Source organism: Macaca fascicularis, chromosome 11, assembly GCF_037993035.2.
Source record: "Macaca fascicularis isolate 582-1 chromosome 11, T2T-MFA8v1.1".
Classification (NCBI taxonomy): domain Eukaryota; kingdom Metazoa; phylum Chordata; class Mammalia; order Primates; family Cercopithecidae; genus Macaca; species Macaca fascicularis.
Genome location: NC_088385.1, coordinates 2,450,148 through 2,464,752, shown reverse-complemented (window position 1 = coordinate 2,464,752; position 14,605 = coordinate 2,450,148). Strand labels below are relative to the sequence as shown.

Below are 14,605 nucleotides of genomic sequence, written 5' to 3'. Positions count from 1 at the left end.
TATCCGGGACTACAAGTGCACGCCAGCGCGCCCGGCTAATTTTTTGTATTTTTAGTAGAGACGGGGTTTCACCGTGTTAGCCAGGATGGTCTCGATCTCCTGACCTTGTGATCTGCCCGCCTGGGCCTCCCAAAGTGCTGGGATTACGGGCACGAGCCACCACGCCCGGCTGGTGTTGCGTTTTTTACAAATTGCAGGTTTGTGGCAATCCTGCTACAAATCTATCAGTGCTACTTTTCCAATAGCATGTACTTACTTTGTGTTTCTGTCAGCATTTTTTAGCAATAAAATATTTTTAATTAAGGAATGTACCTTTTTTTAAGATGTAATATTACACACTTAATAGACTATAGAATAGTGTAACCATAACCTTTTTTTTTTTTTTTTTTTTTTTTTTGAGACGGAGTCTCTGCCGCCCGGGCTGGGGTGCAGTGGCCGGATCTCAGCTCACTGCAAGCTCCGCCTCCCGGGTTTACGCCATTCTCCTGCCTCAGCCTCCCAAGTAGTTGGGACTACAGGCGCCCGCCACCTCGCCCGGCTAGTTTTTTGTATTTTTTAGTAGAGACGGGGTTTCACGGTGTTAGCCAGGATGGTCTCGATCTCCTGACCTCATGATCCGCCCGTCTCGGCCTCCCAAAGTGCTGGGATTACAGGCTTGAGCCACCGCACCCGGCATGTAACCATAACTTTTATATGCACTGGAAAACCAAATAATTCATGCAACTCACTTTATTGCATATTCACTTTATTGCAGTACAGTGGAACCAAACGTGCAAACCTGCAATATCTTGAGAGTGCCTTTATACCCAAGAGAAATGAAAACATATGTCCACACAGAAACTGGCATAGGAATGCTTCTCGTGGTATTATTCATAACAGGCAAAAAATGAAAACAACCAAACTATCAGTGGGTAAATGGGTAATCAAAATGTGGTATTATCCATGCAATGGAATATTACTCAGCCATAAAAAGTGACTGAGTGTGGTGACTCACACCTGTAATCCCAGCAATTTGGGAGGCCGAGACAGGAGGATCACTCGAAGCCAGGAGTTTCAGAACAGCTTGGCAACATAGCAGTACCTCATCTCTACAAAAACATTAAAAAAGAAAAAATTAAGCTGGGCATGGTGGCTCATGCCTGTAATCCTAGCACTTTGGGAGGTCAAGGAGCATGGATCACCTGAGGTCAGGAGTTCGAGACCAGCCTGGCCAACATGGTAAAACCCTGTCTCTACTAAAAATACAAAAACTAGCCAGGCGTGGTGGCAGGTACCTATAATCCCAGCTAATCGGAGACTGAGACAGAAGAATCATTTGACCCCAGGAGGCAGAGGTTGCAGTGAGCCGAGATCATACCATTGCATTCCAGCCTGGGCAACAAGAGTGAAACTCCATCTCAAAAAAAAAAAATTAGCTGGGCATGATAGCATGTGCCTGTAGTCCCAGCTTCTCAGGAGGCTGAGGTGGAAGAATTGCTTAAGCCCAGGAGCTGGAGGCTGCAATGAGCTATGATTACACCACTGCACTCTAGCCTGGGCAATACAGTGAGACCCTGTCTCAAAAAAAAAAAAAAAAAAAAAAAGAAATATATGTAGACTACAACACAGATGAACCTTTAAATCATGGTGCTAAGTAAAAGGAGCCAGTCACGAAAGGCCATATATTATATAATCCCGTTTATAAGAAATGCCCAGGATAGGCAAATCCGTGGAGAAAGAATAGTGGTTACCTAGGGTTGGGGGTTGGAATACGGAGAGTGACAGCTAACAAGTATGCAGTTTCTCTATGGAGTGGTGAAAATGTTATGGAATTAGATAGTGGTGATGGTTGCACAACCTTGTGAATATGCTAAAAGCCACTGAATTGTACACTTTAAAATGGTGAATTTCATGGTATGTGAGTTATATATCTCAATAAAGCGGTTATAAGAAATAACAAATGATACTTATAGGGACTAAGATACAGAGAGAAGGGAGTGATTCTTAGCAGGAAACAGATTCAATCCTGATCTCAGAGATTAAACCAGGGAGAATCCCACATCTTGTCTTAGAAGGTAGAAAGGGAAGCAGTCTGAAATCAATCAATAGGTCTAGAGAAATCTCCCCCTTGGCCTTACTTCTTGATTATCTGGGCATGACACAGTGAAGTTTACAAACAGACCATGCTGAGTGAGTCCGTTTTTCTCTATGAACCAGTGGCTGGCTTCTGGTCAGTTGTGAAATAAGAATAGCCCAAGAAAAACCGAAATGATGGCAGGAAGTTACACTCATGATTTGGCCAATAGGACCTGGTCTACGGGGCTCAGAATGAGATAAGGAGCACTGGGGATGGTAAGATGGCCTAAGAGGCTCTCAGGGAGGAGGGTCTGGGCCCCACTTTGAGGAATTCATCTCCTTAAAATGCAGCCTCAACCACCTGACATGGCATCCTGGAACGGAGGGAGCCTCCCAAGCTTCAGCCCCGAGCTATCCTCCATATCCACCGGGAGCTTGCCCTCTACAGAGTTCCTCAGAGAAGTGGGCTGGGTTTTCAAGGCAATCCATTCTATCTTTTTTTAAATGACTCTAATCACCAGAATGCTCCTTCTTGTATTAAGCTGAAATATGCCTCCTTATGATTTCTGCCTGCTGCAGTTGCACTGTGTATAATCCCTTTCCCATTTGACAGCTCTTCCGTGTTTGAAAACAACTATTAAGTCTTTTACGTTTTCACTTTTCCAAGCTACATATGTCTGATTTATTTCTATCATTCTTTAGCAAACACACTTTTCAGAGTTGAATCAGCCCTCTCAGAACTGCCTTTTAAAATCACGTACCTGCAGCTGAACTAACACACCCGACATTTTGTACTCAGACGATTCTACCCTATCATGACGGTTTGGGGTCCAGATTTGCCCTCCGGAGCGCTGCCTGCCTCTTTCAGTCGGGGCTTCATCAGAAGCTGAGTGTGGGTAGCTCTGCCTTCATGGGGCAGCCTTTGGGCCCTTGGGTAAGCCTACTGAGTGCCATCTACTGTTGCTACCTTCAGCAAGAAAGAGGTAATTCGGGGTTTCAGAATGGACATGCAACGTTGGGGTTTATCTATATATGCAACAGTTCAGAGCTGAATCTCTAACCATCTCAAGAATAAACGGCTAAAAAAAAAAAAAAACAGCCATGAGGGACGCGTGTCTTTCCCCTACAGGAGAGAGCAGAACAATTTCATGCCCTCTCTGTTCCATAGCAGCCCAAGGTGCCTCCAAGCTCCCTAGGCAGAGGCTGGGCAACGGGCAGAGGCTCCTCCAAGCTGCTCTGCCGCCCTCTGGTGACCGACTTTCGCAGCAGCTTCAAAGGAGAAAGGAAGCCTTTGTCATTCTCAAGATAGGGCGACCGAGGACTCACCAGGAGCTACTCTGGGCTCAGGGGGGAGGAAGGGAGGACAGCCTCCCAGGTAGCATGAGCCTTTAGTGATGCTATAAAAAGGAAGGGGAAAATCAGGCAACCAGAAGGGTTCCATTTTGTAACAGAATAGGGCACACAGAGATGGGCTGTCTTCGACAGGGTTTGCTTTCGCTAGGCACCTAGTGCACATCTGAACCCAGCGGGGTGTCTTTTCTTGCCGACCCCTTTCTTTCCTAAGGTACAGCCTCACTTTGGGGCCTTTAGGCACATGAAATACACATGAAATACACATGAAAAGGATCTAGCCAACATCAGGCCTACATTAGGTCCCCAAGAGACATTGACTCCACTGAAGAGATCAGAGGAGACTTTCTCTGCACCTGGGCCGTCCTAGTCTCCTTGCCCACAACACAGGGCAGGAGTGCTGCCAAGATTTTCGCCAGAAAGAAGAGACAAATGCCAAGTGGGTTTGAGAAGAATCAATAAACTGTAAGTAAATCCCACTAAACCCCCAAGTCCACTCTGTTGGGAAAGCCGCCCCTAAGCCTGTCCCAGGAACACTAGGACCTTCCTTTCATGCATCCTGAGTTGATACTGAAGGAAGCAAGAGAGGAGCAAGTTTCTGGTTTTTTTTGTTTGTTTGTTTTTTGAGACGGAGTCTCGCTCTGTCGCCCAGGCTGGAGTGCAGTGGCGCGATCTCGGCTCACTGCAAGCTCCGCCTCCTGGGTTTACGCCATTCTCCTGCCTCAGCCTCCTGAGTAGCTGGGACTACAGGCGCCCGCCACCGCGCCCGGCTAATTTTTTGTATTTTTAGTAGAGACGGGGTTTCACTGTGGTCTCGATCTCCTGACCTTGTGATCCGCCCGCCTCGGCCTCCCAAAGTGCTGGGATTACAGGCGTGAGCCACCGCGCCCGGCTGAGAGGAGCAAGTTTCAACGTGTACTTTCCCCATCTTTAATTCCCTCTCTCTCTTAAAAAAATTTTTTTTAATAGAGACAGAGGTCTCACTGTGTTGCCCAGGCTGGTCTTGAACTCCTGGCCTCAAGCAATCCTCCTGCCTCAGCCTCCCAAGGTGCTGGATTACAGGCCACTGCATTGGGCCTTACTTCTCGATATGGACAGAGAGGGTAGGGAAAGAGGTCTGGAATAAGTGGGAGGGGCAAGGAGCCTTCTGAGTATCCTCCCTAAGAGAGGAGAACGAAGAAATCTCTACTTCCCCAACTCCCCTGCCAGGCTGAAATCCCTCTCTGAGGAAACCCCAGCCTCAGGTAACCTTCTGAAGGGAGGTGTTCTGGGAGAATGTCAGGCAGAAGGAACACAGCATTCTAACACTTCGCTTTTATGGCCCTGGGGATAAGACCCAGTAGAATAGGGCCGGATTTCTCAATTTCTTGCCAGAGAGGGGAGGATTGCATTTCAAAAGGACCGAAAACAATTAGACCTCAGATCACACCTCCATCTAAGCCATAGGGTAGCCCAAGAATCCTAGGCCAGCAGTGGGAGAGGGGAAGGGACAGGAATCCAGGAAGACTTGGCCCTCTCCCTCTCATCTTTTCTTTCGTCTAACCCCTTCCCCCAGGTTCACACATCCCTTTCAAATGAAAAAGCTGGGACTGGATGGGGTTGGGTTAGTGACAGCTATCACCAGTTTGGCCTAACATTTCTATCTCTGTTTCAAAGGTTCAAGTGGAAAAGACAAAAATCCAACAGACGTTCAGGGATGCAATTTCTGGTTCTCTACCCAAGGCTCTTTTTTGTGCTGAGAGACAAGGGCAGTGGCGATGGGCGGCTCTCCTAATCCACTCTAAGTCAACTCAGATGTTCTGCCCCCTCTCAATGAGTCCCAAGCAGCCTGCCCCAGGTGAGGCTGGAAGGCAGAGAGCTAGAGGACCATGAAGCATGTGCTTCCTGCAGCCTCCCAGAGCCCACTTCCTCATGTGCCTCTCTCGGTGCTTGGTGCACACCGCTGCCAAGCCTAGAGAGAGCCCAGTTAGGCTCCATTTGGGTTCTCCCTGTGCCAGTCCTGAGAGCGCTTCATTGTTCCCAAAAGAGTGCAGTTCCTTAGCCGAGCCCTCTTGTAATGGCCTCTTACCTATCTGCATGACTCTCCCAAAGACAGACACGTTGTCCACCGTGCTGCAGTTCCATCGCCGCTGCCGGAACTGGTGCTGGCATTCCTTGATGCCTGTCTTGGCTCCCTCCCCTATGTAGGCCATGTGCTCCTGGTACAGTTGGCACAGCTTCCTCTGGCCAGGGGAGAGCCCAGGAAGCTGACTGCACACGGGCTGGGCACCGATGATAAACATCTCGGGTCTCTGCACCGGGTTCAGAGCTAACGACCTGTGACAGCAATCCAGAAAGGGGAAAGAAAGGCCCAGGCGTGAGCATGCGCCCGTGTGCAGCATGAAGTCATTCATTCAGCACATTTAGGGAATGCTTCCCTGTGTACAAGGCCCTGGAAAGAAAAATTAGTAAATCAGAGCTCTGGCCTTCAAAGGACAAACTGAAGGAAGCTGAGGCATGAACACAAAGGACACGCGAGAGGCCAAATGCCCCAGACAGACTCGAGTGTCTGGATCTGCTGTGATCAGAGAGGAAAATAGCTCTTAAGGCTGAAGAGAAGCCTTTATAGGGAAATGGCCAGAATTTGAACTGGATCTTAAGAATGGGGGGGGCAGGCAGATAAGAAGACAAGGGGTGGGGGGCAGCTCTTCATTTTAGGTAGAGGGCAAAAGGAGCCAAACCCCAACGGGAGAGCACAGGCCTCATTCAAGGAATAGGAGTGACTAGTTCAATGCAACCCAAGTGCATGGTAAGCCATGAAAGCAATCAATTCCTTTGCATGGGACTCCCCTTGTGCCTTTAACATCCAATCACTTTACATACATCACGATCTATTCTACATGTTTTCACTGCCATGTCTCACTTTGAGCCTCCTCTCATCCACTCTTCACCAGTTCAGAGGCTCTCCCTTTTGCTCATCATCTACCACCCATATAGAGTGTTAGATGAGAAGGCTGCAGATTTGCCATCTGAGTAAAAATGCTAGTGGCAGAGACCATGCAAAATAGGTGGTGATTGCCTGCCATTTCCATGTCAACTTGGCAATGACAATAGCCTTTAAAACACAAGAAGAAAGCCAGCCACCCATGGTGCTGTGAACCCCTCATCTGGCCTTCAGACTTAGAAAAGAGGAATTCTATCTCCTACCAGCAGAACACACAAAACAAAGGAACAAAAAACTGCAAAGTATTGATATTCTTGTTAACCCAAGAGCAATTTCTAACAATTCATGGGCACGAGGGAAGGTCCAAGGAAAAGGGAATGTGGACAGGATTAGAGAAAAAAAATCAAATGAACGGATCCTTTATCCTCAGGGAACCCTGACAAAGGTAAGGGCTGAGAGAGGCACAGAGCGCCCTTAGTTTTCCTGGGATAAAAGAGGCCCTTAGTTTTCCTAGGAATCAAGGTACCATGGACACACGGTGTCCTTCCTCCTCATCTCAGCCGCTGAAGGCGGCCTCCGGCTGTGCAGGCAGGACCTCAGCCCCTCTCACTCACCACCAGGAGTTGGCGTCTGTCAGAAGCTGAACCCAGCTGGACAGCAGAGCAGCAGTGAACAGCAGCAGCAGGCTGGGCATGGTCGGCCTCAGCCCTCCCCAGTGCCCTGGGACTGACAGCTTCCAGAGTAGGGCTCCCTGGAGAAAACAGAAATGGAGAGTCAGTGTGGAAGCCCAGCGGATAAGGGCACACCAGGAGCCAGGGTGAGGTGGAGAAAAGTGCACGGATGCTTACATGCTGCTTGCTCCCCACAAAGAAGCTCGGCCTTTTTCCAGTCTCCACCTCCCACCGCTCATCTTCCCACCCTAGGACTTCCGTCTCTTACCCCAAACTGTGGGAGCCCTGCGCAGGGCTTAATTTCCAAAGAAATAATGATCTGAGAAACCAGAAACAGAAATGAAAACAAGTAATTTCAAGAGTGGAGCTTGCTGCGTTCCTCCGTTCGGCACCCGGGAGACCACTTAGGCTGTTGCAAAACACACCTGTCCTTGCTGCAGAACGTCCAAAGAAACGAGGACCATCCTATCCACTCCCCTACGTCCCTACCTCTCATTTCAGCCCAGAGACTTATTTCTCTCTGACCCTCAGGCTCTCCTTCGTGGGATGAAAAAATTTTGGTGCATTGGATTTACCTGCACCCAAGGAGGAGTTTCCCCTCTCCATCTGTACCCTTCTCACCCGCAGCAGATTTTCTGAGTCCCAACCCTTGTGTACAGATCAAGCACTTTTCACTTTCTCAAGGTACCTTCTCTGAGAAATGTAAAAGCCACACCGCGAACCGCCCGCCCGGGAAAGCTTTGGTGGCTGAAGTGGTGCCTCCCTAGACGGCCCCTGCCCCTCCTGCCCCTCGAGGGCGGCACTGAGCACCTTGCCCAGCAGCTGCACCGAGGACACTGCCAACGCCAGGCGGCAGCTCTGGCATCAAATGCCTGAGCTGAGGACGCATCTTCCAGATGCCACGGCCCTTCCCCGGTAGCTCCCGAGCCTCCCACCTCTCGGCCTCCTGCCTGCTGTAACTCACGCCTGTTCTCTATCCATCCCCGAGAACCCCTGTCCCCAGCCCGTCAGGCCCGCGGCAGATCCGTGCTCCGGACCCTGGAGCGAGCCGACGCCGGAGACACACGCCCCCTGCGGCTCCCCCGCGGTCCTCTGGGGCCTGCGTCTGGGCGTGACCCGCGCCTCCAGCGGCCTCCCCGGGCCCCCGAGGCCCCGGACCTGGCGAGCGCAGCCCCGGCTCACTGCGCCGCTCTCGCGCGTCGACGTCCCCAGGCTCTCCGGGAGGGGGCGGCAGGTGCTTCGGGCCATCGGCCCAGGAAGTATTTTTGTCCTGGGGCCACCAGGAGACGAAGGTGGCCCAAGCAGGATCCAGGAGAGCTGGGACACAGCCTTTCCCCCACCCCCTTTTGATTTTCCTCCTAGAAGTCTCAGCTGGAGCGGGGGAACCAACAGGCAGGTGTGTGGGGCCGGCAAGGGGCAGATCAAAGAAGAAACTTGCTCCTTCCCCTTTGTCATGCAGAGCCAGCTCGGAAATGAGCCGGCCTCCAGCCCGGGACTAGCAGCCCCCACACCCGACTCTCCTCAGACCTCCCCTCCTCTGCAGGATGCCCCTCCCCCTCCCCCTCCCCCCATAAATCCTCCTCGTCCCCCAGGGCAGAAGGTCTGTGAATGCACCGACTGGAACCAAGAGAGATGGAGCAGAGATAGGGCTGGCACCAGGAGCTAATGGTTTTATGGAGGGGAGGGGACCAGGTCCCGAGTAGGGAGGACAAGAGAAAAGCTTCAAAGCGTTTCCTAGTCCAAATATCCTTAACTCCACCTACCAGTCCTTCCTGGGATTGCAAAGCTAGGGCTGCCCATGCCCTCCTGCTTCTCCGGGTCCCCGAAGCCTCCTGCCCAGCCCATGCCCAGCTCACCACCCTGCCGCCTGCAACACCTTCTCTCCCTGAGGACTTTGATCCTCACACATTTCCACCACTAGATAGCGGAGTTCTTCCTCCCCACCTGTGACACTTGTCCCTCACACCCGTGCCTCTCACCTGTCACCCTTCCATCAGGCTGAAATGTCTCCGGTCCTGCAGTTCCTAGGTTCAACCCAGGCTACATTGGGGGCCACCGTTTCTGAGCCAAAGACAGGCCTGGGTGCCTGCTAATGGTCACTGCGGCTTTGACTGCCCCCAGGACAGGCTGACACAGCGACTAGGGCCAGACTTCCCAGGAGCTGCTAATCCCGCCCTCAGTGCCTTATAAACATATATGGAGACAAGAATCACTCCCGCAGCTGTTTCCACTCCACCCCCCGCCCCCCGCCCCGCCCCAGACTTTCCACCAGACTCTCGGCCTATTAAAAATGCTTTTTTTTAAAAAAAATTGCCCCCCTACGAATGGCTCTAACATGTGCAGTGGCTTCTTTCTCCGACTTCCAGATGTGTGGTACCTGAAACTGAACTCCCCTATACACACATGTGCACGCAGGCGCACACACACACACATACACACACCCCAACCCCCTCAGGACGCTCTCTGTCCTGGCAGACAGATGCGAGCCAATTCTTGAGTGGCCACAGAACTGAGGCCAGGCAGCTGTTACATTCTCTTACATTCTCTTACATTCTCGTGCTGGGGTAGGCTGGGGTGGGAGGAGAAAGGACCCCTTAGAAAGGTAAATGCTGGCGACTGGTTTCATCAGCACGGGCAGAACGGAAACTTTGCGCCTCCACCTGACTGGGGCATCAGGAAGCTGTATGGGGACTGATGGTTTTGTGTTAATGAGCAGGTCACATCAGGACCCCTGTTTGTGGGTCACTAGTGAGATTTATAGCAGGATCCAACCAGGAGAGGCTTTCTTCTGTGTAGGAAGAAAGATCTGGTAAATGCCCAACAGGCAGGGAAAGGCCTTTGCAATAACTACGGATTTCCTCAGGGTCTAAAAAGTTTCCCCTTCCTAAGAGGCAAGTGTCAATTCAAACATACCACAGTAGTTAAGAATGTGGGGCTCTTAGGGAGGCCAAGGCAGGCAGATCACCTGAGGTCAGGAGTTCGAGACCAGCCCGGCCAACATGGTGAAATCTCATCTGTAATAAAAAATATATAACAATTAGCTAGATGTGGTGGCACATGTCTGCAGTCCCAGCTCCTTGGGACTTGAATCTGGGAGGTGGAAGTTGCAGTGAGCTAAGATGGTGCTACTGTACTCCAACCTGGGTGACAGAGCAAGACTCCACCTCAAAAAAAAAAAAAAATGTAGGAATCAGGGTCTCTATTCCTTAGTAGTGACTAGAAGGCAGTGGGGAGGGAAAGACGCAAAATTCCCAATCAGGATCCTTCCAGAAGCCAGAATGAGCTGGTCAGACATCTGCTCTGTTCCTCCTCTTCATTCATCCATTCAGTCATTCAACACATTCATTAATCAAATGAGTTACGCACTGGGTGCCTAATATGTGCCAGTTACTGCTCCAAATGCCAGAGACATGGCAGTGAACAAACAAATACATAATACGTTAGGTCCAGTGAATACTGTGAGGAAAATAAAGAGGGGACCAGAATCAAGAATGGGAAGGGGTGGTAGTATACTCGATGTAGGGTTCTCGGGAAGACTACTCTCTGAAATATCTGTGCCACCAAAACCACAGGGTAGGCAGGATGGTGGGAGGGGGTGCAACGCCGCTACACCTCCAAGACCCCCTCTAGGGCACATCCAAGGTCCCTGCTGAGATGGCACTGTCCCACTTCACTATCACAACCAAAGAGGTGCTACACCTCCAAGACCCCCTCTAGGGCACATCCAAGGTCCCTGCTGAGATGGCACTGTCCCACTTCACCATCACAACCAAAGAGGTGCGTGTTGGAAGACAGGAACTCCAAGATCTCCTCCTTTTTCTGCTAGGACTCAGTAATCCATTTTCATTCCCTTAAGGGGCCACGCCCATCCAGCCTAGAGTTAAGAGAACAAAAAGAGAGACCGGGACAGGTAGACCTGAGACCCCAAGCAACTCTGTGCTTTCCACCATACTTCAGAGCAGTACCTGAAACGAAATCCCCGCCCCACAGGACGAGGGCTTGATTTCAGGTCATTAGCCATTTACACAAACCCACCGATGTCTAGAACTGACTTCCCAGCACCCAGGGCCTTGAGCATCGCAGGACTCCTGCAGGAAATGGAGCCACCTCCCACATCTGCCCCTCTCCCCAGACAGGCGCCCTCACACCTAGAAACCTATCCAGAAATAGCCACGAGCCTAGGTGGGGGCCTCTTCCAGGGTGCTGAGCAGACTCCTTTGTCATTGAGGTCACACCTTCCAAGGGGCCTTCCCTGACCATCCCTCCTAGAGAAGGCCCCCACCGCCATTATTCTACTTCTAGCTTCTGGCATGTTTTAGCTGCAGCATTTAATGTGACAAGGAAGAGTGCGGCGTGCTCATCTGTTGTGCTTTTGCTTCTTCCCTCGTAGGCTCTGGAAATGGTCTTGTTTACCGTTTTCTCCCCAGTGGATAGGATCGTACACAAGGGTATGTGGGAGGTGCTAGAAAAATATTTGTTGACTGAAAGAAAAGAAAAGCACTCTTACTTGGTCACCCAGTGGGGAGCTACAGAATGTGTAATTTAAAAATACACTTGGCGGCCAGGCGCAGTGGCTCACGCCTGTAATCCCAACACTTTGGGAGGCTGAGGCGGGTGGATCATGAGGTCAGGAGATCGAGACCATCCTGGCTAACACGGTGAAACCCCGTCTCTACTAAAAATACAAAATAATTAGTCAGGTGTGGTGGTGGGCACCTGTAGTCCCAGTTACTCGGGAGGCTGAGGCAGGAGAATGGCATGAACCGGGGAGGCGGAGCTTGCAGTGAGCCGAGATCGCACCACTGCACTCCAGTCTGGGCGATAGAGCAAGACTCCGTCTGAAAAAAAAAAAACCAAAAAACCACTTGGCCTGTAGTGGTGGCTCAGGAGTTCGAGACCAGCCTGATCAATATGGAGAAACCCCGTCTCTACTAAAAATACAAAATCAGCCAGGCATGGTGGCACATACCTGTAATCCCAGCTACTCGGGAGGCTGAGGCAGGAGAATTGCTTGAACTCGGGAGGTGGAGGTTGCAGTGAGCCGAGGTCGCACCATTACACTCTAGCCTGGGCAACAAGAGTGAAACTCTGTCTCAAAATAAAAATAAAAATAAAAATACACTTGTGGCCAGGTGCAGTAGCTCACACCTACAATCCCAGCACTTTGAGAGGCTGAGGTGGGAGGCTTGCTTGAGCCCAGGAGTTCAAGACCAGCCTAGGCAACACAGTGAGACCCTGCCTCTACAAGGAATGTAAAGTTAGCCGAGCGTGGTGGCGCCGGGGAGGCTGAGGCTAGAGGATCGCTCGAGCCCAGGAGTTCAAGGCTGCAGTGAGTCGTGACTGTGCTATTGCACTTCAGCGTGGGTGACAGATTGAGACCTTGTCTCAAAAAATAAAAGAGAGACAGAAAAAAACAGGCCAGGTGTGGTGCTCATGCCTGTAATCCTAGCACTTTGGGAGGCCGAGGCAGGAGGATCACTTGAGGTCAGGAGTTCGAGACCAGCCTGGCCGACATGGCGACACCCGTCACTACTAAAACTACAAAAAGTAGCTGGGCGTGGTGGTGCGCACCTGTAATCCCAGCTACTTGGGAGGCTGAGGCAGGAGAATCACTTGAACCTCAGTGGAGGTTGCAGTGAGCTGAGATTACACCACTGCACTCCAGCCTGTGTGACAAAGTGAGCCTCCATCTCAAAAAAAAAAGAGAAAAAACGAAAGAATAAAAATACATTTGCAATTTTGTTCACATTCCTGGCATAACAGGGTAAACCATCTCAGCAGTCTTTGGAAAGGAAATGCTTCCCTTTGTGAACTCCTGGCTGCATTGCTGTTGAAGTGGGGGCCTCAGCCTGGGTGATTTCCATGGGGCAGGGGAGGGGCAGGTGGAGGAGGACAAGGCGTCGCTAGCTGGAGTCCTGTGCCTTCTCTCCCTTTCTCTCTCGTTGTAGAGAAAGGCTGTTTATGGACTTCAGAACAATAGACAAACACTTCCTAAAATATACATCAGGTTCACTCATTTCCTTCCCAATTTCCAAGTGAGTACTCACCCTCCTGACATCTGAACACCACAGTAGTTCTCCATGGTCTCACTCACAAGTGCACACAGATACAACACCAGTTTTCTTTCAAATACTCATTTGACATCATAATATTCCTCTATTTGAAAACTTACAGTGGTTCCCAATTATTTATTTCCAATTTGGTCTCATCTTACCTCTCATTGTTTTCCTGAATTTCCCAACATGAGGTCTCCTTTTCCAATCTCCTTCTACTCCTAGAACAAACCCCACTTTTCCCCCAAGACCTCATTCTGATCCTCTTCCCAAGGAAGCATTCTCCTCTGCTCTGCAGCAATCCAGATCTGAAGCTCCTTTCACATCCATGCTCAAGATTCGCTCCCTCCATCAAACCATGCTTGATTAATCCCACCCCATGAGAATCTCATCCCCTGAGACCTCTTTGGCCTTTATGAATCCATGTATCTCATGGTCTGCACCTCCCTACCCCACTTATGCTGCCTTGGGCTGTTTTTTAGGTGAAGTATAAACTTCTTACTTCTCTAGTAGATCAAATGCTTCCTAAATGTTCAAACTTACCTTTTCGACTTTCTCTGAGAGCCTCTTTGTGCCCAGTATCATTTTACTCAGCAGTAACAAATGTCTTCTGATTGATAACCAATGACAATAGCTAGTATTAATCAACGTTTATTAAGCACCTCCTAGTGCACCGAACTGTGTTTCACATCTATTTTTCTCATTTAATCTTTACTAAAATTTGTGGCATATGCCATTATTATTCTCACTTTCAAAATAGGGAAACTAAGGCCGGGCACGGTGGCTCACGCCTGTAATCCCAGCACTTTGGGAGGCCAAGGCGGGCGGATCACGAGGTCAGGAGATCGAGGCCATCCTGGCTAATATGGTGAAACCCCATCACTACTAAAAATACAAAAAATTAGCCAGGCGCCTGTAGTCCCAGCTACTTGAGAGGCTGAGGCAGAAGAATGGCGTTAACCCAGGAGGCGGAGGTTGCGGTGAGCTGAGATCGCGCCACTGTACTCCAGCCTGGGTGAAAGAGCGAGACTCCATTGAAAGAAAAGAAAGAAAAGAAAGAGAGAAAGAGACAGAGAGAGAAAGAGAGAAAGAGAGGAAGAAAGGAAGAAAGGAGAAAATAGGGAAACTAAAATTAAGTAATTATTCATACAGCAATTGAATGGTTGACCCTGGCTTGGAATCCATACTCTTCCCCAAATACAGGTCCTCTCTGTCACTAGAGCATAACACCTTCTCTGCTTTCTTTCTTTCTTCCTTTTTTTTTTGAGACAGAGTCTCACTCTGTTGCCCAGGCTGGAGTGCAGTGGCATGATCTCAGCTCACTGCAACCTCTGTCTCCCAGGTTCAAACAATTCTTGTGACTCAGCCCCCCGAGTAGCTGGGATTACAGGCACGCACCACCACGACCGGCTAATTTTTGCATTTTTAGTAGAGATGGGTTTCAACATGTTGGCCAGGCTGGTCTTAAACTCCTGACCTCAGGTGATCACCTGCCTTGGCCTTCCAAAGTGCTAGGATTACAGGCATAAGCCACCATACCGGGCCTGCTTTCT

General features: G+C 50.2%; 1 protein-coding gene across 10 annotated transcripts in view; it reads right to left on the bottom strand.

Moving 5' to 3' along the window:
* The window catches only part of WNT5B (Wnt family member 5B), a 129,407-nt gene that overhangs the window by 13,812 nt on the left and 100,990 nt on the right, over positions 1 to 14,605 (bottom strand). For 5 of the 10 annotated variants that reach the window (XR_012419864.1, XR_012419865.1, XR_012419867.1 and 2 more), the window contains exons 1-3: positions 8,158 to 8,215; positions 6,943 to 7,079; positions 5,474 to 5,721 (exon numbers count right to left, since the gene is read on the bottom strand). Coding sequence is in view for 6 of the 10 variants with exons in the window: in XM_015430225.4 (XP_015285711.2) it covers positions 5,474 to 5,721; positions 6,943 to 7,022 (328 nt within the window). In the remaining 4 variants the exon portion in view is untranslated. Of the gene's footprint in view, positions 1 to 5,473; positions 5,722 to 6,942; positions 7,080 to 7,176; positions 8,216 to 8,978; positions 9,141 to 14,605 lie in introns of those variants that run through there. The other 5 variants (XM_005569783.5, XM_065523536.2, XM_065523537.2 and 2 more) reach the window with 5 other exon arrangements.